Here is a 25,419-nt window from a genome sequence, read left to right on the forward strand (position 1 = left end):
CCACAATTGGAACCTCTATCCCTTGGTCGAGTGTTCATTACGGATACAATATGAGAGTAGTATGCATATGAAGGTTATATACAAAGGAATATTATAATGTACATTGAATTTACATGAAAAGACAATCTGGAATATGTGATCAGTATGATCATAGATCAGTATTGCTGGCTGCAGAGTAGTGTAGAGTGTGACCTGCCTAGTGTTTTCACACATAATGGAATGAGAACACCTCAATCTTACTTAAAGTCCCACCCCTACATTGCATTTGAATTGCGCAGACCAGCAAACAATAATTACATTAATAAATGGATATTTACATTATCAAATATATAAATAAATATATACACATTGAATTTGCATTGTGTAAACTTGTGCATAGTCCAAATGCAATAGACATTTCATTTGGATGGTGTGAAGTTGTGCATCATCCAAATGCAATGGGGCGGGACCTAACCTGCCCCATTGCAAACTATAAGATTTGTGCTGTCAATCAAGTAGCACACGAACGAGTTTCAGTGTTTCCTTGTCAGTTATGGATACACAATTGGGTTGCTTTGAGAACCATTTAACCAGATAATTTATGTTGTAAGCGTGTGGCCTGTTTTTAGTTACTGTCATCGCATGATCGGTGGAGGACCGGAAAAGTGTATGTGCCCTTGGTTGCGCCAGGCTGCCAGCACCGTCCTCTAGCTCAATAGTAGGCGTAAGCCTTTACAAGTTATGTCTAAGAGCCCATACAGAAAGATACAGATTTCTCTGTAGCAATGTTTTTTAGTTGCCGATAAAATACATAGACGCAAGGTGTTAAACAGAGATAGTTGGGCGAGGTCGGGAGGCTGGACAAAACATACACAACTCAAAGTGTGTTCTCCAATTCCCCATTATAATCAGATTAATTAATAATAACACATTATTATAATCAGTTAATAATAACACATTACTCCCGACACCCCCCAAAAATATATATATATATATAGCCTAGGCCAAAATGTAGCAGGTAAGGTAATAGGCTCCTCTATTTCAAGACACACACACGTCTTCGGTCCCCCACCTGATCATGCCGTTGTGCGATGAAAGTAACTGAAAACAGGCCACATTCAAACCAAATGGATGGATACGGCATCCTTAAGGAAGATTGGAAACCATTAGCACTAATACAAAATACGCAGTCCTGCCTGACATATTCCTCCATTATATGTCAACACGTTACACAGTATACAGAAAGTACAGTGATTACCTGAATTTACACTACTGATACACCCATTAATTTTTTGCAACTGTCCCCTATGCAAATTTCACAACGCTCCTCTTCCTCTTTCCCTCTACCTCATATAAACAGTCTCTCATTAACAGTACATCTCTCTGAGTCTTGGAGAGTAGAGAAGAGCAGCTCTGACCAGATCATCTTCATTAATTATGTTCTCTGCATCTCTTCTGATGTTGCTGTTGGCAGCTGCCTCCTGTGAGTCTTTTGACTGTTGTCTTACCAGTTAAACTGTGTTGCTGTGATACTGATGTGAGTCTTTGGTTGGTCTGACATGTCATTCCTCTCCTCAGGTGTCCACTGTCAGGTCGTTCTCACACAGGCTGAACAGTCGGTCCAGGGGACCCCAGGGGGATCCCTCAAACTGACATGTGCCTGCAGTGGATTCACTCTGAGTGGCACAAGCATGCACTGGATCCGCCAGGCTCCTGGAAAGGGACTTGAATGGATCATTTATTATTATAGCGACAGTAGCAAGAGCAATTCTCAGGCAGTACAGGGCCGTTTCACTGCATCGAAGGACAGCACAAATTTCTATCTACACATGAACCAGTTAAAGCCAGAGGACTCTGCAGTGTATTACTGTGCTAGAGACTCACAGTGGTAAAAGTCATGAGAGAAGCTGTACAAAAACCATCTGGTAGAGGCAGGAAGAATATGCACAAACAAAAAGACTCTCACATACACACCCCTACACACATCTGTATATACAGACACTTTAAAAAATATATATTAAACATTTATTTGAACTGGAGAGGTCATGCTGAGAACAATTGTCACTTTTGCGGATTATTTATTCAAAAAGTATTAAACAATAGAAAACACAGGGAGCTCCCACCATAAATAAAAATATGAACACACAATTCATAACGCACAAACACATTCTAGATGAAACACATTCTTTAATATTGAATTCCCCACAGGCACTATTTAATTATGTTTAAAATGATTTTATTTCAAATGTGAGGTGCAGAAATTCTAAAAGCTTGTCATTCGCCTCTATAGCAGGTATCTCAAAAGTTAACCATCCCTGAGACCGTGTTTGAAAGTTTGTACTCCCGTGTGTCTGCATAGGATGAATGTGTATTGATATTTTATGCATATTTTATACATAGATCTACGTGACTTCAAAGAGGGCCATCCGACCTTCTGATATAGAGATTAATGATGGTGAGTGTCAGCATGTTGTTGTTTAGTACTTCTAATACGCTATTGGATCCTGCCCGCACACACAGACACTCAACTGTCCACACAGACACTTTGGAAAATGACAAGAGGATAATTGACGGACAGTTCTAATGATGTATTAAATACTAAAATAAAATAAGAATGCACACATTGGATATTCGGAAAAAAAAGTCTAGATTTGTTGAAGAAACAAGAGCTGGGTAGTATTTTCATGACATCCATCCATCCATCTTCTTCCGCTTATCCGGAGCCGGGTCGCGGGGGCAGCAGTCTAAGCAGGGATGCCCAGACTTCCCTCTCCCCAGACACTTCCTCCAGCTCTTCCGGGGGACACCGAGGCGTTCCCAGGCCAGCCGGGAGACATAGTCCCTCCAGCGTGTCCTAGGTCTTCCCCGGGGTCTCCTCCTGGTGGGACGGGACCGGAACACCCTCCCAGGAAGGCGTTCCGGAGGCATCCGAAACAGATGCCCAAGCCACCTCAGCTGACCCCTATCGATGTGGAGGAGCAGCGGCTCTACTCTGAGCTCCTCCCGGGTGACCGATCTTCTCACCCTATCTCTAAGGGATCGCCCAGCCACCCTGCGGAGAAAGCTCATTTAGGCCGCCTGTATCCGGGATCTTGTCCTTTCGGTCATGACCCAAAGCTCATGACCAAAGGTGAGAGTAGGAACGTAGATTGATGGGTAAATTTAGAGCTTCGTCCTTGCGGCTCAGCTCTTTCTTCACCACGACAGACCGATACATCAACCGCATTACTGCAGAAGCTGCACCGATCCGTCTGTCAATCTCCCGTTCCTTCCTTCCCTCACTCGTGAACAGGACCCCTAGATACTTAAACTCCTCCACTTGAGGCAGGCACTCTCCACCAACCTGAAGTGGGCAAGCCACCCTTTTCCGACTGAGGACCATGGCCTCGGATTAGGAGGTACTGATTTTCATCCCCACCGCTTCACACTCGGCTGCAAACCGTCCAAGTGCATGCTGAAGGTCCTGGCTTGAAGGGGCTAACACGACAACATCATCCGCAAAGAGCAGAGACGAAATTGTGTGGTCCCCAAACCTGACACCCTCCGGCCCCTGGCTGCGCCTAGAAATTCTGTCCATAAAAATTACGAACAGAACCGGTGAGAAAGGGCAGCCCTGCCGGAGTCCAACATGCACAGTTGGAACACACCCTCCGGTCCCTCTTCTTAAATGGAGGGACCGCCACCGCGGTCTGCCATCCCAGAGGCACTGTCCCCGACTGCCACGCGATGTTGCACAGGCGTGTCAGCCAAGACAGCCCCACAACATCCAGAGACTTGAGGTACTCAGGGCGGATCTCATCCACCCTCGGTGCCTTGCCACCGAGGAGTTTCTTAACCACCTCTGTGACTTCAGCCCGGGTGATGGACGAGTCCACCTCTGAGCCCTCATCCTCTGCTTCCTCAATGGAAGACGTGACGGCGGGATTGAGGAGATCCTCGAAGTACTCCTTCCACCGCCCGACGACATCCCCAGTTGAGGTCAACAGCTGCCCACCTCTACTGTAAACAGCGTTGGTAGGGCACTGTTTCCCTCTCCTGAGGCGCCGGATGGTTTGCCAGAATCTCTTCGAGGCCAGCCGATAGTCCTTCTCCATGGCCTCACCGAGTTTTTGCCTCCACAACCACCCGGGCTGCAGTCCGCTTGGCCTGTCGGTACCCGTCAGCTGCCCCAGGAGTCCCACAAGCCAACCAGGCCTGATAGGACTCCTTCTTCAGCTTGACGGCATCCCTTACTTCCGGTGTCCACCACCGGGTTTGAGGATTGCCGCCTCGACAGGCACCGGAGACCTTACGGCCACAGCTCCGAGCGGCCGCTTCGACAATGGCGGTGGAGAACATGGTCCACTCGGACTCAATATCTCCAGCCTCCCTCGGGATCCAGTCAAAGCTCTGCCGGAGGTGGGAGTTAAAGATCTCTCTGACAGGAGACTCTGCCAGACGTTCCCAGCAGACCCTTACAGTACGCTTGGGCCTGCCGAGTCTGTCCAGCTTCCTCCCCTGCCATCGGATCCAACTCACCACCAGGTGGTGATCAGTTGACAGCTCCGCCCCTCTCTTCACCCGAGTGTCCAAGACATACGGCCGCAGGTCAGATGAGACGACAACAAAGTCGATCATCGACCTGCGGCCTAGGGTGTCCTGGTGCCACGTGCACTGATGGACACCCTTATGCTTGAACATGGTGTTCGTTATGGACAAACTGTGACTAGCACAGAAGTCCAAGAACTGAACACCGCTCGGGTTCAGATCAGGGGGGCCGTTCCTCCCAATCACGCCCCTCCAGGTGTCACTGTCGTTGCCCACGTGGGCGTTGAAGTCCCCCAGTAGAACGATAGAGTCCAGGACACAAATTATTCATCATCATTAAGGGGTTTTTGAACCGCTCTTAGTCTGACCCGTCGCCTAGGACCTGTTTGCCTTGGGAGACCCTACCAGGGGCATATAGCCCCAGACAACATAGCTCCTAGGTTCACTCGGGTACTCAAACCCCTCCACCACGTTAAGGTGGCAGTTCAAGGAGGGGATTTTCATGACATTTCAGATTCAAACATGTTAGACCTTCTAGTGTTGAAGCATCACCCAGACAGTTGCCTTCATGCTGTGGCACAGTTAGTCAGAAACATTTCCTGTCATAAACATGTCATTGCAGGCCTGATTATCAAACTTGAAGAAACTATTTAGCTTTATGTGTTAGCATTAAATACAACAGTCATATTTGGTTGGTTTTGACATTGATTGTCCATCCATCTCCATCTTCTTCCGCTTATCCGGGGCCGGGTTGCGGGGGCAGCAGTCTAAGAAGAGATGCTCAGACTTCCCTCTCCCTAGACACTTCCTCTAGCTCTTCAGGGGGACACCGAGGCGTTCCCAGGCCAGCCGGGAGACGTAGTCCTTCCAGCGTGTCCTAGGTCTTCCCCGGGGTCTCCTCCTGGTGGGACGGGACCGGAACACCCTCCCAGGAAGGCGTTCCGGAGGCATCCGAAACAGATGCCCAAGCCACCTCAGCTGACCCCTATCGATGTGGAGGAGCAGCGGCTCTACTCTGAGCTCCTCCCGGGGTCTCCTGACATGGTGTTTTGTGACATGGTGCATTATCCTGCTGGAAGTAGCCATCAGAGGATGGGTACATGGTGGTCATAAAGGGATGGACATGGTCAGAAACATTGCTCAGGTAGGCCATGGCAATTAAACGTTGACCAATTGGCACTATGGGGCCTAAAGTGTGCCAAGAACACATCCCCCACACCATTACACCACCACCACCAGCCTGCACAGTGGTAACAAGGCATGATGAATCCATGTTCTCATTCTGTTTACGCCAAATTCTGACTCTACCATCTGAATGTCTCAACAGAAATCGAGACTCATCAGACGAGGCAACATTCTTCCAGTCTTCAACTGTCCGATTTTGGTGAGCTCGTGCAAATTGTAGCCTCTTTTTCCAATTTGTAGTGGAGATGAGTTGTACCCGGTGGGGTCTTCTGCTGTCGCATACTAGTTGTTTTTCCCTTTTCACACCATTCTTTGTAAACCCTAGAAATTGTTGTGCGTGCAAATCCCAGTTACTGAGCAGATTGTGAAATACTCAGACAGGCCCGTCTGGCACCAACAACCATGCCACGCTCAAAATTGCTTAAATCACCTTTCTTTCCCATTCTGACATTCAGTTTGGAGTTCAGGAGATTGTCTTGACCAGGACCACACCCCTAAATGCATTGAAGCAACTTCCATGTGATTGGTTGATTAGATAATTGCATTCATGAGAAATTGAACAGGTGTTCCTAATAATCCTTTAGGTGAGTGTAATTGTGCCATAAATTTTTCCTGACCTCAAGTAAAGTGGCAAGATTTGGAATTTGGACATAAATGTATTTGTAAAGCCCTTTTTAAAACAGCAGTTGTCACAAGTGCTTTTACTAAACACCCCGGCCTTAAACCCCAAGGAACAAACAACAGTACTGTTGAATTTCAGTGGTTAGGAAAAACTCCCTAAGAAGGCCAACATTTAGGAAGAAACCTAGAGACGACCCAGGCTCAGAGGGGTGACCAGTCCTCTTCTGGGTGTGCCGGGTGGAATATTAAGAGTCCAAATGGAATAATTAATAAATGCTTGTGGGCTAAATCCAGAGTTGATTTAAATTCAGACCAGGTCAGAAGCATGACCAGATGGACAAGGACAGGGACAACACAGGGGAGGGAGGAGGTGTCAGCACAGTGGCAGCTAAAATCATCAGGTATCGTCTTGATCTGCAACACAACCAGGAGGACTTTGGACAGGGACAGCAACGGGCCCCCCAAACCAGGTATTCCGCAAGTGTGGACCAGGACCTCATGTCCTCCTATAGTTTATAACGGGAGGAGACTAGGAAAATTCTGAAAATGCATTCCTCATATCATCAACGATTTATAATGGAGAAGGAGAACTTAGTGGGGAAGGAGATCTGACCCTACACCCCAGCACAATAATATAGCAGCGTAAGATCTTGGGGCTGAGACAGGGGGTCCGGCTACACTGTGGCCCTACCCAGGTGAGGTCCGGGACAGGGCACAACAGGCAAGAAATCAATCCACCCACATTGCCAAGCATCAACCCAATGGACACCCACCAACCGCAACCACCCTGAATGAGGGCCGAGTATTGCCAGCAGAGTACAGCCCAATTGCACAAGTGCACAACAGAGAGACAACAACAAGCTAGTGACTCTACCCCTGAAAGGCTTTGGAGGGAGGGCATCCAGGTGGCGATGAGAGCCCACCTGGCAAGACAGCAAGGGTGGACAGTATCAAGCCTACTGGTCACCTTCACGCCCCCCGAAAAGGCCACACCTAATCATAGACCGTGCTGTAGAGATGGGTTTTTAGTAGACACTTGAAAGTTTGCGCTGAGTTTGCATTTCTTACCTTAATTGGCAGATCATTCCACAGTAGTGGAGCTCTATGAGAAAAGGCCCTGCCTCCGGCTGTTTGTTTAGAAATTCTAGGTACAATTAAAAGGCCTGCATCTTGCGATCTAAGGTTACATGTAGGTATGTATGGCTGGATCATTTCAGCAAGGTTAGCAGGAGCAAGTCAATGTATTGATTTATATGTATCAATTTGATGCGGTAACCATTGTAGTGGTACAATTTGGACTTATCATAAAGATGTCATGACGTGTTATAACACTGTCAAATGCTTTCATAACTGTGTCATGAATATTTTTCTTGACCTCAAGAAAAGTGGTACAATTTGCACTTGTCATAAAGATGTCATGATGTGTTATAACACTGTCAAATGCTTTCATAACAGTGTCATGATTATTTTTCTTGACCTCAAGTACAGTGGTACAATTTGGAGATGTCATTAATTTGTCAAATACTTTCAAAATGATGTCATTAAATCTATCAAATGCTTTTAAATACCTTAACAAAAGCAATACATGTCCTTTATTGTTTTTGCACAACAAATGGTTCCTAAAAAATAAAACTACTTTCAACAATCCTACTTTGGTAACACTTTCCGATAAGGGTACATGAACAACCATTAACAAATGCAGTAGTTACCTTGAACAAACATTGATGAACAAAAATGAACAAGACATGAACAAACGGTTAACAATGATATCCCTTAACTTTATTAATGGTTTACAAATGCATGAACACACAGAGTCATTTGTTCATGTTGACACAGGACACAAACTCATGTCGTTTTTTTGCAAGAACACTATTAGTACTGTAATTTGTTATGGTTGATACAGGACAAACACTTGACTGGAGCTATCATATTGGAGCCATCTAATAACCAACCGAAGCCAGCTAATAACGAGGAACTAGCTAATCGCTAACCCTAAACAATACAGTTACAAAATTATATATTAACCCTAGGGATATTGTCAGGAGAGTTGTATTCGAAAAAAAAAACAATTCAGTACAGTAACCAATTCCTTTTTTCTGAAGATTGCACCTCCGTCATGGCATTTTACATAGACATGGGTCTCTGTCATAGTTATACAGTTACCACGCTTTTCCAACCCTCTACATACACTTTAACAGGCACGTTATCAAACTGCATCGAAAGGTCTAGTGTACTTTTGTACTTAACCGACCAGGAAAACAAGATAAATGATGAGAAAGACATGGCTTTTCCTTGAAGAGTTACGAGAACGCGCAGGTTCTTGGATCGCTAACAGTCCCAAGGCAACACGACCACGACAAACTGACCCCTACAGGCCAACCGTAGAAAGTGCCCTTCAATATAAAAGTGTCCCCAAATGCGACCATACATTTTATGTCACAACTATTTGAAGACGCATGTAGCGAGTCTACCTTTTAATAATGGTTACAGCACTGTAATCATATTAACAAATTGGATTATGTATAATATCTCTTGAATAATGTATATTACTTAGCCTATTGTTCATCCAAACCACTAGTTACATGAATGGATGTCCTGCATCAACATTAACAAAATTACAGTACAATCTATGTTCCTGCATAAAAGTGGTGCCACTATCATTTTGAGGTGAATCTTCAGTGACTCAGGAGTGCGATTACCTTTATGACTCCATATTTCCAATTTGTATTTCTGCCATGCATGCTCAATATGCTGAGTAGGAGCATCAGTCTCAGGATCAGCAAAGTTCCTTTTATGGCAGACAAAATACTGGTTAAATAGTTTCTTCAAGTTGGATAATTAGGTCCATGTTTGTGACGAGGGTATGTTGTCTTGGTTACTGTCATGTTGTCATAAAAAAAGTCATTGATAGGATATTTTGTCTCAGTTAATGTCAAGTCAAGTCATAACAATGTCAACCTTGCATAAAAAATTACAATCAACCAAATGACACCTAAAGACAACATTCATAAACATTCAAAATGATTCCTTCATGTACATGACAGTGTCATGTCACTCTTATGCACACCCCTTCAAATAAAGTGTTACCAAACTTTTCTGACTCTAGTCCCTCATCACATAAACTAATGTAATATAAACAGTAGGGACTGAGGCAGAACAGACTGACTCTAGTCCCTCATCACATAAACTAATGTAATAGAAACAATAGGGACTGAGGCAGAACAGACTGACCCTCGTCCTCCAACACAAAACTATTACAGTGTTAAACCAGGGACTGAGAACAGAGACACTCTGGCCCCGTTCAAATATCAACCCAGACAGGCCCAACCACACAGGAAATAATTCGCTTTGCCAAAATCCAGACCAATGGGTCACCAACCAACTGCATAGAGTGCCGAGTATGGCCCAGAGAGTGATGATGTTTGAGAAGGAGGTGTTATATTTGAGATCATCAGGTTTGATAAATGCTGAAGAGAGATTTGAGGAAGTGTGATTTAATTTTATAAAGCTATTTTTACATCAGCAGCTGTCCCAAATTGAATTTACTGAACAAGTGACTAGGGCAGGATTGAGACTTGATTAAGTTATATGTGAGAACCAGAGATGAGGAGTAAAGCTTTTCATATGTCTTCTGTGCACCAGGGTGTTTCAGGGTCCCAGTTTAGATTCTCTGATGTTTCAGTCAGACAGTTAAACAGTTTAGTAGACCAGGGACAACAGGGACTTTTCCCATACACATTCATATTGTAAAATGACCACAACCTGGTTTCAGGTGAAGAGAGACCACATTTTATATAAGTTGGTGAACAATATTTAAATCAGATGAAGATATCTTGTATTTCATTAAATGGTTTGATGGATCATAGAATCAGGCAATGTAATCACTGATTTATATTTAAGAACATGTTCTGTATAGACGTATACAGAACATGTATCAAGAATTGCATTAACTGCCCTTTGTCAATAACTCCCCTTTGTCAATAACTGGTCTTTGTCAATAACTGCCCTTTGTCAATAACTGGTCTTTGTACCATAACTGATCTTTGTCAATAACTGATTTTTGTACCATCACTGGTCTTTTTACCATAACTGGTCATTGTATAATTTCTAGTCATTTGTTCAATAACTGTTCTTTTGGCTTTCTCATATCTGCCCAGGGTACCTCCCATATGAATCAGAATGTCTGGATCATAATTCTTCATAACACATTTAATAATACAATAAAATGTGGAGTCTTGAATAGATGTGGAGGAAACTGTAATTCAGCAAGGTTTCAAACCCAAAAACTGTATTTCTATCTTTTTTTTTACCTGAAAGACAACAGCTAGAACATATGAATGATACTGAACAATGATTTCCGTCATTTGTAAATGTGTCCTCTGCTGGTCCTGTGTTGACGATCGTTGTTGCATCTACCTTTGTTTCGTTTGCTGTTATCTGTCAGCGGTTAACTTTGTGTCACTTTATGTTTTTGTGTTCGGATTTTATTTTTATTAGTATATTATTTGACGGAGTAAAAGATACGTCTCCAAGTAATGGTGCATTGGTATAGTATGTTTCAAAACTGGTTTGAGTAAGAGAGATGAGTATGGTGAAGTCTGAGTTCAGCTGGGGATAACCAGTACCATGACACTGACACCACTTTGTGTGAAGAAACAATCAATTTATATTACAGTTTTTAACAATCGCTATGACAGTTTTTTCAATACATTTAACAAGTTTCCTAAACTCTTAACGCACCAACACACCTAAAACACACAATTGGCAAAACGGTTAATTTCATGCTCAAAATCACACATTGTAAACTAAACTCCAAAACTAATTTACAAAATACAATACAGTTTTTTACAATTGCTATGACAGTTTTTTCAATACATTTAACAGGTTTCCTAAACTCTTAACGCACCAACACACCTAAAACACACAATTGGCAAAACGGTTAATTTCATGCTCAAAATCACACATTGTAAACTAAACTCCAAAACTAATTTACAAAATACAGTAATACACTAACACAATACACTATGTCTAACAAAACACTGCAAACATGTTTCAAAATCAAATAATTATTCAAAACACTAACACATGTTCTCTTCCAACAGGAACATTTAGTCAATCATAACACAATGACAAAAAAAAACACTATCATCAGCTGAAATTACAGAAACTGCATTATTTTATGTATCAGGTCTGCCCTTACACAATAGACAGTATATTGTATTGATCATAGATTGTGTTTTGCACTGCAGTTTCTTTTGATGCCTCTCTACATTTTTGTTTTGTTGGGTTTAGTAAATGCATGCATTTTGTTTCTTTTGCTGCAGAAATTCAATACAAAAAATGAATGACCATCTTAGAGTAGCTTTATAGAATGTACAGTTTATGAAAAAAAAAAGACAGAGACAGAATTGCTGCAGTAAAGTCTTTATTTGTAAAAGGACATTGCTGCAAGATATACAAACAGAAAAAGCACTGGAATAATACAGTTTTTTTCAGTCGCTAACAAGCGTTTGTCCAAACAGTAGTCACATTTTCAAAACTCTAAACACAATTAGCACAGCATCGGTCTTTTGTGGCCATACCATTCACACATTTAATGTCGTTTTCACACAATATGCAGTCAGTGAACACATTTCCACAATGCTTACATTTTCTTAACAGACAAGCTATACCTCCCAACAAAATTATGGATTGTTTTTGTAGTATTTACAAATGTTAACATGCAACATCCCACAATAGCAAAAACAATATTCCAAACCTTAAATACAGTATAAAAACCTCTGCTTCTGAAATGATATCAGTTCAAAAACAAAATATATCAAAAATATATCTCAGCTGATAATAAACAAACAATTGAATAATTGACACAGCTGATTTATGTTTGGTGAATTGGGCCAACCACAGCTGATTCCAGTCTGGCTTAGACTCAGTGGCAGGGGCTTATTTTTTCTATTACTATAAAAGGAGGACTTTAAGGAGTGATGTTTTTGGAAACAGTAACAGAAAAAGACAAACATTGTACTGTCTGGACGAGGAAGAGGAAGAGCAAGGGGCCCAGGGAGAAGACCAGGTCCAGTGAGAGATGCAGAAGGAGGTGCAGTGAGAGGTGGAGGTGCAGTAAGAGGTGCAGTGAGAGGAGCAGTAAGAGGTGCAGTGAGAGGAGCAGTAAGAGGTGCAGTGAGAGGAGCAGTAAGAGGTGCAGTGAGAGGTGGAGGTGCAGTGAGAGGAGCAGTAAGAGGTGCAGTGAGAGGTGGAGGTGCAGTGAGAGGAGCAGTAAGAGGTGCAGTGAGAGGAGCAGTGAGAGGTGCAGGTGCAGGCCCAAGGAGAGGGCAAGGTAGAGGTGTAAGAATGCGTGGTGGTGGCATTCCAAGGGCTGCAAGAACAGTAGTCAGTGATGAAATTCGTGCCACTATCATTGACCATGTAATCAACCACGGTCTCTCACTAAGAGAGGCTGGTGAAAGAGTCCAACCCAATTTGAGTCGGTCAACGGTTGCCTCCATTATTCGCATCTTTCAACAAACCAACAGGTAAGTATTGCATTTTACATGGTTTGTTTCTATTCTCATTTGACATGTCAATAAGGTCATACAGTAATGCATATGTTGATATTTTTATTTTTCTCTACAGAATGCAACGTCTTCCACCCTCTGGGGGAAGAGGAAAGCTCCTCAATAATGATCAAGAGCTTGCCATTGTAGAAATGGTTGTTGCAAATAATGCAATTAAACTGCATGAAATCAAAACTAGAATTGTGGAGGACCATGAGATATTTGCCAATATAGAAAGCATCAGCCTCACAACCATTACGCGGACATTGTCCAAACACCGAGTGCGGATGAAGCAGCTCTACACTGTTCCCTTTGAAAGGAACAGTGAGAGAGTCAAGGAGCTACGACGACAATATGTCCAGGTATAGTGTATATTCAATTCAATGTCCAGTTATATAACCTTTGCACTTTGCAAGTAGGTTACCTACACAGTAATAGGTTACAGTACAGTATGGTAGACACAGTAATGACATGACTTAAACTTTGTTTCAGAGAGTTATGGAATTGGAAGCCAACCAGGCCCCTCATGAATTCATTTACATCGATGAGGCAGGATTCAATCTGTCCAAAAGACATCGACGTGGACGAAATATAATTGGAAAAAGGGCCACAGTTGATGTGCCAGGACAGAGAGGGGCAAACATTACTATGTGTGCAGCAATGGCAAATACAGGATTACTCCTTCACTGATGCCAGGTTGGACCTTATAATACTGAGCGCCTCCTTGCGTTTCTTAATGAAACCAGCGCCTGGTACCAGAGCAGGGTCAGGAGGGTGAAAACATGAGGACCTTTGGAATTACCTGGGACAATGTTGCTTTCCATCATTCACAAGCAATAACAGCATGGTTTGAAGTCCACCCAGTACTGGTGAGTCTCTTCCTTCCACCCTATTCACCTTTCCTCAACCCCATAGAGGAGTTCTGTTCTGCATGGAGGTGGAAGGTTTATGACCATCAGCCACATGACCAGATGTCCCTACTTGAAGCCATGGATGCTGGATGCAGGGATATCACAGTTCAAGATTGCCAAGGGTGGATCCGACATACCAAGCGGTTTTATCCCAGGTGCATCGCCTTAGATGATATCAGATGTGATGTTGACGAAAACATGTGGCCTAACCCTGAAGATCGCAGGGATTAGATACATAAATTTTGTGCCATTTTTAGTTCCCCCCCTTTTTATTTGGGCTTTTTGCTGGGTTTTTTTGGTCAGAATGCTCTTGTGTTTCATGGATATTTTGTAAATAAACCTTGAAAATAAAATAAACCTTGTCTGTTCTACTGTACCTTCTTTGGTAACAGTTACTGTAAGAAATAACTGATTTGCTTTTTACTGGAATGCGTTTGAATGTGAACATTACTGTACATGTGCACATACAGTTCCAAACCAATAAATTTAGTGTAAACGGTGGATTGCATGTTACCTGAAACATAAAAATCTATGCAGTTTTTATAATTTTAACAATAGCCAGAATTTTGAAACCTGGTGTACTTCGTTTGACTGCATGTACCTTGTGAAGTGAAAACAAATGTTACTCTTTGACAGAATTATTTCATTTTTAGTCAGATTTCCAGTGTTTTGGTAAAGTTAGTGTGTGTAGAGAAAAACATGTTCTGTTTTGAAATTAAGAGTTAGTATATATTTAACAAAATGTGTTTTTGAGAAGAAAATGAACAATTTGGCCAATTGTGTTTTGTAGGTGTGAGTCTGTGTTAAGAGTTTAGAAAAATTATCTAAAGTATGGGCAAGCGCTTGTTAGCGATTGAAAAAAACTGTAATAACAAAAACAAAGTAATCTTCTAATCTGCCTGGTCTTCTGCATTTGGCCACATGTTCTCATCCTCTACCTTGCCCCACTCCTCTCCCTTGTCCTTGCCCCACTCCTCTCCCTTGTCCTTGCCCCACTCCTCTCCCTTGTCCTTGCCCCACTCCTCTCCCTTGTCCTTGCCCCACTCCTCTCCCTTGTCCTTGCCCCACTCCTCTCCCTTGTCCTTGCCCCACTCCTCTCCCTTGTCCTTGCCCCACTCCTCTCCCTTGTCCTTGCCCCACTCCTCTCCCTTGTCCTTGTCTTTGTCCCACTCCTCTCCCTTGTCCTTGTCCAACTCCTCTCCCTTGTCCTTGTCCTTGTCCCACTCCTCTCCCTTGTCCTTGTCCTTGTCCCACTCCTCTCCCTTGTCCTTGTCCTTGTCCCACTCCTGTCCCTTGTCCTGGTACTCGTCTTCCTCTCCGTCGTGCAGGCATTTTCTTTCTTTCTTTCTTTCTTTCTTTCTTTCTTTCTTTGTGTTGCTCCATATTGTTCCTTTTCCACACAATATCAGCCCAAAGAGTACTCTTTTAGAACATATGATCATGCGATTGAAGGTACCTCAACACCTGAGTGTGCTTCCTAGATGGGAATCAGCTGTGATTTATATATTTGCAGAACTTCAATAAGCTGTTTCTCATTAGCATTGGAATAAGATACAGGGAATATATTTGTGTTTCAATTCACAATATAAACAGCTGTTTACCTTGACTTTAGCCTGTAAGGTTAGGTTTAGAACATGGTGTTATCTGTTCTGACATACAGTGTGAAAGCATTTGTAAATTTGACTGTAAAATTACATTGTTTTGGTCTTGGTTGAGCTTGTGTGTAAAAGAAGTTCAAGCATTTTAAATTTGTGTTAACTGTATGCATTTTGTGTCAAAGCAACAAGAAATGTGTTAATTGTATAGCCTACAAAGATGGATGTTGTGCTAGCCGTGTTAAGAGTTTAGGAAACTTGTTAAATGTATTGAAAAAACTGTCATAGCGATTGTAAAAAACTGTAAGTCTCTCATTTTGTAGTATGGGGAGTAAAAGTTAACAAATGTTTTTGAGTGGATAGGTAGGAAAATTTGTGCAGGAGAATCTGGGCACCTAATATATGTAATAGTCTGACTCCATATTGTTTGTAAACATACACAATCATAAATTACCATGTTATGCTGGAGGTTCTTAGAAAATGTAGGTAATATTTCATCACAAGACAAACATTTAAAATATCATGTGTGTGACGGCCTACGTGAATCCTCAATGCTCCTCAACAGTCAGGTACAGAAGACAATGTATCGTGTAGCAACCCGGAACTCAGGGATGACCAGCCTTTTCACTTAGGTATGTGTGTGTGTGCCTATAGGAGTTATCATAAGCAACCATAAGGTGTATATCATTTAACATGAACCATACATTAAAATGGGATGTGTTGTAAAATGGCTACACAGAATGTTACAAAACCCATAACTCAGGGATGACAAGTCAATGTGTTCCTGGGCCAAACCAGACTGCTTCAAAATCCAGTACTCAGGGATGACAAGTCTGGTCGCTTAGACTTACTTGTTTGTGTGTAATTATCAGTAGCCCTACAAGTTTGAGTATGAAGATGAATGAGGAATGCCACAGTAATACATATTCCAAAGTAATACAATTCATTCCTCCTCTCCAGGTGAGCTAAGGGTTGTGGGGCTGATGGACCTGGTGTTCAAGGTTAGAGAAGCAAATGTTACCCAGGATACTGATCAACATCCCCAAGGGTCTGTTGGAGACTTGGAGGGGCCAGACACTCCTCTTCATCTTTAAATAATAATAGCAATAATGCGTTATATTTTTATAGCGCTTTTCAAGGACACAAAGACATTTTACAAAATGAATGTGGAACAGAAAAAAAAAAAAAAAAAAAAAACATTTCTTTTCTTCCTCAACAGACATTTATTATGAAACTACACTTTGATTTGTAACCACATGTTCAAATTATCTATATTTCCTATATCTTCTTCATGTTGTAAATGATAATTGTAGCAGCAAATGACTTATTATTATTTTTTATTTCCACATAGTACAGAAGACCAATGTCTGCAACCATCAGTCACAGGATAATGCACCATGTCACAAAGCTCGAATCATTTCAAATTGGTTTCTTGAACATGACAATGCGTTCACTGTACTGAAATGGCCCCCACAGTCACCAGATCTCAAACCAATAGAGCATCTACAGGATGTGGTGGAACAGGAGCTTCCTGCCCTGGATGTGCATCCCACAAATCTCCATCAACTGCAAGATGCTATCCTATCAATATGGGCCAACATTTCTAAAGAATGCTTTCAGCACCTTGTTGAATAAATGCCATGTAGAATTAAGGCAGTTCTGAAGGCGAAAGGGGGTCAAACACAGTATTACTCTGGTGTTCCTAATAATCCTTTAGGTGAGTGTATTCCTCCATTATATGTCAACACGTTTCACTGTCTACGGTAAGAATAGTTATTACATTAATTTACACTACTGATACACCCATTACTTTCATACAACTGTCCTCTATGCAAATCACACAGAGCTCCACTTCCTCTTTCCCTCTACCTCATATAAACAGTCTCTCATTAACAGTACGTCTCTCTGAGTCGTAGAGAGTGGAGAAGAGCACCTCTGACCAGATAATTACGATCGTAAACCATGTTCTCTGGATCTCTTCTGATGTTTCTGTTGGCAGCTGCCTCCTGTGAGTCTTTTGACTGTTGTCTGACCAGTATAAAATGTGTTGCTGTGATACTGATGTGAGTCTTTGGTTGGTCTGACATGTCATTCCTCTCCTCAGGTGTCCACTGTCAGGTCGTTCTCACACAGGCTGAACAGTCGGTCCAGGGGACCCCAGGGGGATCCCTCAAACTGACATGTGCCTGCAGTGGATTCACCCTGAGTAGCACATACATGTACTGGATCCGCCAGGCTCCTGGAAAGGGACTTGAATGGATCATTTATTATTATAGCGACAGTGACAAGAGCAATTCTCAGGCAGTACAGGGCCGTTTCACTGCATCGAAGGACAGTACTAATTTCTATCTACACATGAACCAGTTAAAGCCAGAGGACTCTGCAGTGTATTACTGTGCTGGAAACTCACAGTGGTAAAAGTTATGAGAGAAGCTGTACAAAAACCATCTGGTAGAGACAGGAAGGATAAGCACAAACAAAAAGACTACCGCACACACACTCACCCGTACACACAAACACCCACCCATCCATACAGACTCTTTATTAACCTGTATTTTAAGAGGAGGACATGAGACCAAATGTCTCTTTCACTAATGAATGTAAAATAAACAATAGGCACTGAAGCAGAACACACTTACCCTAGTCCTTCATCACAAACTATTGCAGTGTAAAACGATGGACTGAGACAGGGGAGATCCAGTGACACTCTGTCCCTATTCAAATATCATCCCAGACAAGGCGAACCACACAGAAAATAACAGCTGGTGGCTGTTGAACTATACAATGTTTCAAACAGATGCCATTGGATTGGCATTAGATTTATTTAAGGTTGCAATGGATTAAAGAATCAGACATTCAACAATATACATTTTTTTATTGTAATAATTTCAGCCACTTACCACAAGTCTATTGACAGATTATATTCATATATTGTGTTAGGAATAAATATAACTTCTTTTAAAGATTTACATTTAACAATGTTTTTCTACTTATAACAACTGTTCTATGTGGTTTCATGTCTGCCCACACCACCTCCATTTAAACAGTTTAGAAAGTCTGGATCTTAATTCTTCAAATTGGAGGATGTTCAATACACGTTTCATGGGAAAACAGACTGGGACCTGGATCTCTTTTGAGGCTGTCCCTTGTGAATACATGTTTACATGTACAGTTAATACATATTATTATTTTTTAAACATACAAAACAAAGACATACAATTCAACAAAACAATCATAGACAACATATTGATCCTCAATTAGATTTTTAAAATGGGCAAGGGACACTAGAGACTTTAGTTTGGTCTGGAGATCACGTCTGTGATCTGGTTTTGAAATATGATAGTCTAGTGGATATGAAAGATGATATATATGCAGGTAATTTTAACAGAAGTGCTTTACTCATGCCTCACAGAAAGAGAGGCCCAATACACATGTTCTGGCAGTGGTTTGGGGAAGCCTGGGTGGACCTATTCGCGTCCAGACAGAACGCACACTGTCACCTGTGGTTCTCCCTGTCCCGGTTGGATCGCCCCCCTCTGGGAGTGGGCGTTTGCGCACCACCCTGGCCTCGGCCTCCTTTACTCGTTTCCTCCGCAGCGCTGCATAGCGTGTCTGCTGGCTCGGATCGAGGCGGAAAGGCTTCGGGTCATCCTGGTGGCACCAGACCGCCCTGCGGCTATCTGTTATCTGGAGATGATCCAGTTGCTGGCGGACCGTCCGTGGTCGGCTTCTGAATAGAGATCTGTCCGCTGCCGTCTTCCGCACCATCCAGGGCTCTAGGGCAGCCTCTACGTCCAAATTGTATTCCTCTTGCTGGAATATGTTTGTGTTGTGGTGCACGCAGAGGTCCTCGGACCTTTGCTGTTCTCCTGTGGAGGAGATTCTGTCATTTCTGCAGTATCTCTTTAATATGGATAGGTCTCCTTCGATCATCTGCGGATACGCATCGGCCATCTTTGCATGTCATGGGGGCTTTGCTGGAAACACGGTTTTCAGCCACCCTCTCCTCCGCCGTTTCCTTTTGGGTACGCGACACCTGCGCCTGGTGGCCAGGCTGGGCTCTCCACAATGGGACCTTGCAAAGGTGCTGGGCGCTCTTTGTGAACCCACATTCGAGCCCTTCCAGCAGTGTTCTCTTACAGTTTTTTACAATCGCTATGACAGTTTTTTCAATACATTTAACAAGTTTCCTAAACTCTTAACGCACCAACACACCTAAAACACACAATTGGCAAAACGGTTAATTTCATGCTCAAAATCACACATTGTAAACTAAACTCCAAAACTAATTTACAAAATACAATACAGTTTTTTACAATTGCTATGACAGTTTTTTCAATACATTTAACAAGTTTCCTAAACTCTTAACGCACCAACACACCTAAAACACACAATTGGCAAAACGGTTAATTTCATGCTCAAAATCACACATTGTAAACTAAACTCCAAAACTAATTTACAAAATGCAATAATACACTAACACAATACACTATGTCTAACAAAACACTGCAAACATGTTTCAAAATCAAATAATTATTCAAAACACTAACACATGTTCTCTTCCAACAGGAACATTTAGTCAATCATAACACAATGACAAAAAAAAAAACACTGTCATCAGCTGAAATTACAGAAACTGCATTATTTTATGTATCAGGTCTGCCCTTATACAATAGACAGTATATTGTATTGATCATAGATTGTGTTTTGCACTGCAGTTTCTTTTGATGCCTCTCTACATTTTTGTTTTGTTGGGTTTAGTAAATGCATGCATTTTGTTTCTTTTGCTGCAGAAATTCAATACAAAAAATGAATGACCATCTTAGAGTAGCTTTATAGAATGTACAGTTTATGAAAAAAAAAAAGACAAAGACAGAATTGCTGCAGTAAAGACTTTACTTGTAAAAGGACATTGCTGCAAGATATACAAACAGAAAAAGCACTGGAAAAATAATAACAAAAACAAAGTAATCTTCTAATCTGCCCGGTCTTCTGCATTTGGTCACATGTTCTCATCCTCTACCTTGCCCCACTCCTCTCCCTTGTCCTTGCCCCACTCCTCTCCCTTGTCCTTGCCCCACTCCTCTCCCTTGTCCTTGCCCCACTCCTCTCCCTTGTCCTTGTCCCACTCCTCTCCCTTGTCCTTGCCCCACTCCTCTCCCTTGTCCTTGTCCCACTCCTCTCCCTTGTCCTTGTCCCACTCCTCTCCCTTGTCCTTGTCCCACTCCTCTCCCTTGTCCTTGTCCTTGTCCCACTCCTCTCCCTTGTCCTTGTCCCACTCCTCTCCCTTGTCCTTGTCCCACTCCTCTCCCTTGTCCTTGTCCCACTCCTCTCCCTTGTCCTTGTCCCAGTCCTCTCCCTTGTCCTGGTACTCGTCTTCCTCTCCGTCGTGCAGGCATTTTTTTCTTTCTTTCTTTCTTTCTTTCTTTCTTTCTTTCTTTGTGTTGCTCCATATTGTTCCTTTTCCACACAATATCAGCCCAAAGAGTACTCTTTTAGAACATATGATCATGCGATTGAAAGAACCTCAACACCTGAGTGTGCTTCCTAGATGGGAATCAGCTGTGATTTATATATTTGCATAACTTCAATAAGCTGTTTCTCATTAGCAATGGAATAAGATACAGGGAATATATTTGTGTTTCAATTCACAATATAAACAGCTGTTTACCTTGACTTTAGCCTGTAAGGTTAGGTTTAGAACATGGTGTTATCTGTTCTGACATACAGTGTAAAAGCATTTGTAAATTTGACTGTAAAATTACATTGTTTTGGTCTTGGTTGAGCTTGTGTGTAAAAGAAGTTCAAGCATTTTAAATTTGTGTTAACTGTATGCATTTTGTGTCAAAGCAACAAGAAATGTGTTAATTGTATAGCCTACAAAGATGGATGTTGTGCTAGCCGTGTTAAGAGTTTAGGAAACTTGTTAAATGTATTGAAAAAACTGTCATAGCGATTGTAAAAAACTGTAAGTTGCTCTCCCTTAAGACTGCCTTGCTCATCGCTTTTTACTCTGCTAAGGGAGTGAGTGAGTGAGTGATCTCCGCATGCTCTCGGTGCGCCCGGGTTGCCTGGCTATCAGAGAGGACTTAGGTTGCTCTACGCTGAGACCTAATCCGTCCTTCGTACCTAAGGTTATCACCAGCTCTTTTCGGTCGAGGACTATCGACTTACAGGCCTTCTTCCCTCCTGTCTGTGTCCGGTGTGGGCTCTCGCCCTTTACGTAGAGCGCACCAGGCCTATCAGACTGACTCCCCAGATGTTTATTTGCTATTCAGATTCCCGGTTTGGTCGTCCGCTTTCTAAGCAGCGTCTCTCCCACTGGCTTTGTGACTGCATCACTTTGGGGCGTCTGGTTCTGTTGTTCCGGAGGGTCTCCGTGCCCACTCCACGTGGAGTCCCATAGCCTGCTCATATAACCAGAGTTACATTCCCGGTAACTAAAGTTTTTTTAGTCGCTTTGTTAGTATTATCAATAGTATGTTGTTGTCTTTCAAAGCTCTTATTAAAAAACTCCAAACTGCTATCCAAAACTGTTACTCAAACTCCAAAGTGTTACAAAACAACCATACTTGTTACCCATTAAATATTGCATTCAAAACAACTTTCATTTGGTTTCTAAAACATATTACACCACAATATGAGGGGCCGTCAGGGACATTATTCAGAAATACCTCTCACAAACACATGTGAAATACTCTTACATACACTACTGAAACACTCACATAAACAACTGGAAAAGTTTTCGCTCGCACACACTACTGAGACGCTCTTATATATGTCACGGGTTGGATATTAATTGTGCATGTATTTTGATTATGTTTGACTTGATTTACTGTGACTGTATAAAGTTAGACGAAGGCCGAACTCCGGTGGAAAGAAGCGGATTGCTCGGCTGGTCGCCGGTGTACGCTGCATCTCAGGGACTGGGACATTTGCATGGATATGTTTTTTATATATATATATTATTGCTCGATGTTTTAAGTATTGTAATGTAATTTATTGTTAATGTAAAGACATATTGAAGTTGTGGTGCAATAAAATATTGATTAAAGTATAGCTTTGCCTTTGGGATACTTTATATACTGCTCCTCCCTCCAAACGAACCTGAGCATAGTTTGTAGTCTGATGAGAAGTTATTGTAACTTTTGGTTGAGTTCATAGAGCTCTTGTTAATTCTAGGTGGCGTTGTCGATAGGAAAAATAGATAAGCCCGACCTGGTCACATATACACTACTGAAAAGCTCTCATACATACAAGTAAAACGCTCTTATATACAGTACTGAAAAGCTCTCATACATGCAAGTAAAACGCTCTTATATACACTACTGAAACGCTCTTATATACACTATTGAAACGTTTCACTTTCAGCCACTTAGTTTTTGATGAAATATAATGATTACATTGGTTACAAGTCATCAAAACATAAGATAAGTTGTCACTGTGGAGCAATCAGTCAGTTTAAGACCAAACGATTTACAGTTTTTTTCAATCGCTAACAAGCGCTTGCCCATACTTTAGATAATTTTTCTAAACTCTTAACACAGACTCACACCTACAAAACACAATTGGCCAAATTGTTCATTTTCTTCTCAAAAACACATTTTGTTAAATATATACTAACTCTTAATTTCAAAACAGAACATGTTTTTCTCTACACACACTAACTTTACCAAAACACTGGAAATCTGACTAAAAATGAAATAATTCTGTCAAAGAGTAACATTTGTTTTCACTTCACAAGGTACATGCAGTCAAACGAAGCACACCAGGTTTCAAAATTCTGGCTATTGTTAAAATTATAAAAATTGCATAGATTTTTATGTTTCAGGTAACATGCAATCCACCGTTTACACTAAATTTATTGGTTTGGAACTGTATGTGCACATGTACAGTAATGTTCACATTCAAACGCATTCCAGTAAAAAGCAAATCAGTTATTTCTTACAGTAACTGTTTACCAAAGAAGGTACAGTAGAACAGACAAGGTTAATTTTATTTTCAAGGTTTATTTACAAAATATCTATGAAACACAAGAGCATTCTGACCAAAAAAACCCAGAAAAAAGCCCAAATAAAAAGGGGGGGGAACTAAAAATGGCACAAAATTTATGTATCTAATCCCTGCGATCTTCAGGGTTAGGCCACATGTTTTCGTCAACATCACATCTGATATCATCTAAGGCGATGCACCTGGGATAAAACCGCTTGGTATGTCGGATCCGCTTGGTACACTATACCTGGACATATTGTCGTCGTAGCTCCTTGACTCTCTCACTGTTCCTTTTAAAGGGAACAGTGTAGAGCTGCTTCATCCGCACTCGGTTTTTGGACAATGTCCGCGTAATGGTTGTGAGGCTCATGCTTTCTATATTGGCAAATATCTCATGGTCCTCCACAATTCTAGTTTTGATTTCATGCAGTTTAATTGCATTATTTGCAACAACCATTTCTACAATGGCAAGCTCTTGATCATTATTGAGGAGCTTTCCTCTTCCCCCAGAGGGTGGAACACGTTGCATTCTGTAGAGAAAAATAAAAATATCAACATATGCATTACTGTATGACCTTATTGACATGTCAAATGAGAATAGAAACAAACCATGTAAAATGCAATACTTACCTGTTGGTTTGTTGAAAGATGCGAATAATGGAGGCAACCGTTGACCGACTCAAATTGGGTTGGACTCTTTCACCAGCCTCTCTTAGTGAGAGACCGTGGTTGATTACATGGTCAATGATAGTGGCACGAATTTCATCACTGACTACTGTTCTTGCAGCCCTTGGAATGCCACCACCACGCATTCTTACACCTCTACCTTGCCCTCTCCTTGGGCCTGCACCTGCACCTCTCACTGCTCCTCTCACTGCTCCTCTCACTGCACCTCTTACTGCTCCTCTCACTGCACCTCCACCTCTCACTGCACCTCTTACTGCTCCTCTCACTGCACCTCCACCTCTCACTGCACCTCTTACTGCTCCTCTCACTGCACCTCTTACTGCTCCTCTCACTGCACCTCCACCTCTCACTGCACCTCTTACTGCTCCTCTCACTGCACCTCTTACTGCTCCTCTCACTGCACCTCTTACTGCTCCTCTCACTGCACCTCTTACTGCACCTCCACCTCTCACTGCACCTCCTTCTGCATCTCTCACTGGACCTGGTCTTCTCCCTGGGCCCCTTGCTCTTCCTCTTCCTCGTCCAGACAGTACAATGTTTGTCTTTTTCTGTTACTGTTTCCAAAAACATCACTCCTTAAAGTCCTCCTTTTATAGTAATAGAAAAAATAAGCCCCTGCCACTGAGTCTAAGCCAGACTGGAATCAGCTGTGGTTGGCCCAATTCACCAAACATAAATCAGCTGTGTCAATTATTCAATTGTTTGTTTATTATCAGCTGAGATATATTTTTGATATATTTTGTTTTTGAACTGATATCATTTCAGAAGCAGAGGTTTTTATACTGTATTTAAGGTTTGGAATATTGTTTTTGCTATTGTGGGATGTTGTGTGTTAACATTTGTAAATACTACAAAAACAATCCATAATTTTGTTGGGAGGTATAGCTTGTCTGTTAAGAAAATGTAAGCATTGTGGAAATGTGTTCACTGACTGCATATTGTGTGAAAACGACATTAAATGTGTGAATGGTATGGCCACAAAAGACCGATGCTGTGCTAATTGTGTTTAGAGTTTTGAAAATGTGACTACTGTTTGGACAAACGCTTGTTAGCGACTGAAAAAAACTGTAAGACATGTGGTTCAAAATAACTCTTCGAATGGCTAAAAGTAATCTGTTACAGCTAATTTAACAGTTTTCACATTAGGCAAAACTCAAACTCTACATTACCCATCATAATTGTCCGTAAATCATTTTCATAATTTATTTAAATGTGTGATCAATGCAGAGATCTTCCAGAATCATGTAAGCTAAAAAATATATATGTATATATATATATATATTACTGGAAAATGGGTGTATTTTCAAATAAATGTTAACAAATACACAATAAAATGAAAGAAATGTCAATGATTAACACACTAATGTGTGT

General features: G+C 41.8%; 1 protein-coding gene and 2 gene segments (V, D, J or C); all 3 read left to right on the forward strand.

Annotated features, from left to right (window-relative positions):
* The first annotated feature begins 1,367 nt into the window (after positions 1-1,367).
* LOC105008480 lies at positions 1,368-1,878 on the forward strand. The segment is given in 2 exon segments: positions 1,368-1,462; positions 1,558-1,878. Coding segments are annotated over 2 exon segments (360 nt in total).
* Positions 1,879-12,574: 10,696 nt separating this feature from the next.
* On the forward strand, positions 12,575-14,284 carry LOC114840415. Its single transcript, XM_029123723.2, has 3 exons — positions 12,575-12,842; positions 12,943-13,225; positions 13,356-14,284. Exons 1-3 carry the CDS (start codon positions 12,661-12,663, stop codon positions 13,551-13,553), a joined length of 663 nt encoding a protein of 220 aa, XP_028979556.2. The 5' UTR covers positions 12,575-12,660; the 3' UTR covers positions 13,554-14,284.
* Positions 14,285-17,267: 2,983 nt separating this feature from the next.
* Positions 17,268-17,787, forward strand: LOC105008485. The segment is given in 2 exon segments: positions 17,268-17,377; positions 17,474-17,787. Coding segments are annotated over 2 exon segments (360 nt in total).
* The last annotated feature ends 7,632 nt before the right edge of the window (positions 17,788-25,419 follow it).

The sequence above is a fragment of the Esox lucius genome, chromosome 11 (genome assembly GCF_011004845.1).
Source record: "Esox lucius isolate fEsoLuc1 chromosome 11, fEsoLuc1.pri, whole genome shotgun sequence".
In the NCBI taxonomy this organism is placed as follows: Eukaryota; Metazoa; Chordata; class Actinopteri; order Esociformes; family Esocidae; genus Esox; species Esox lucius.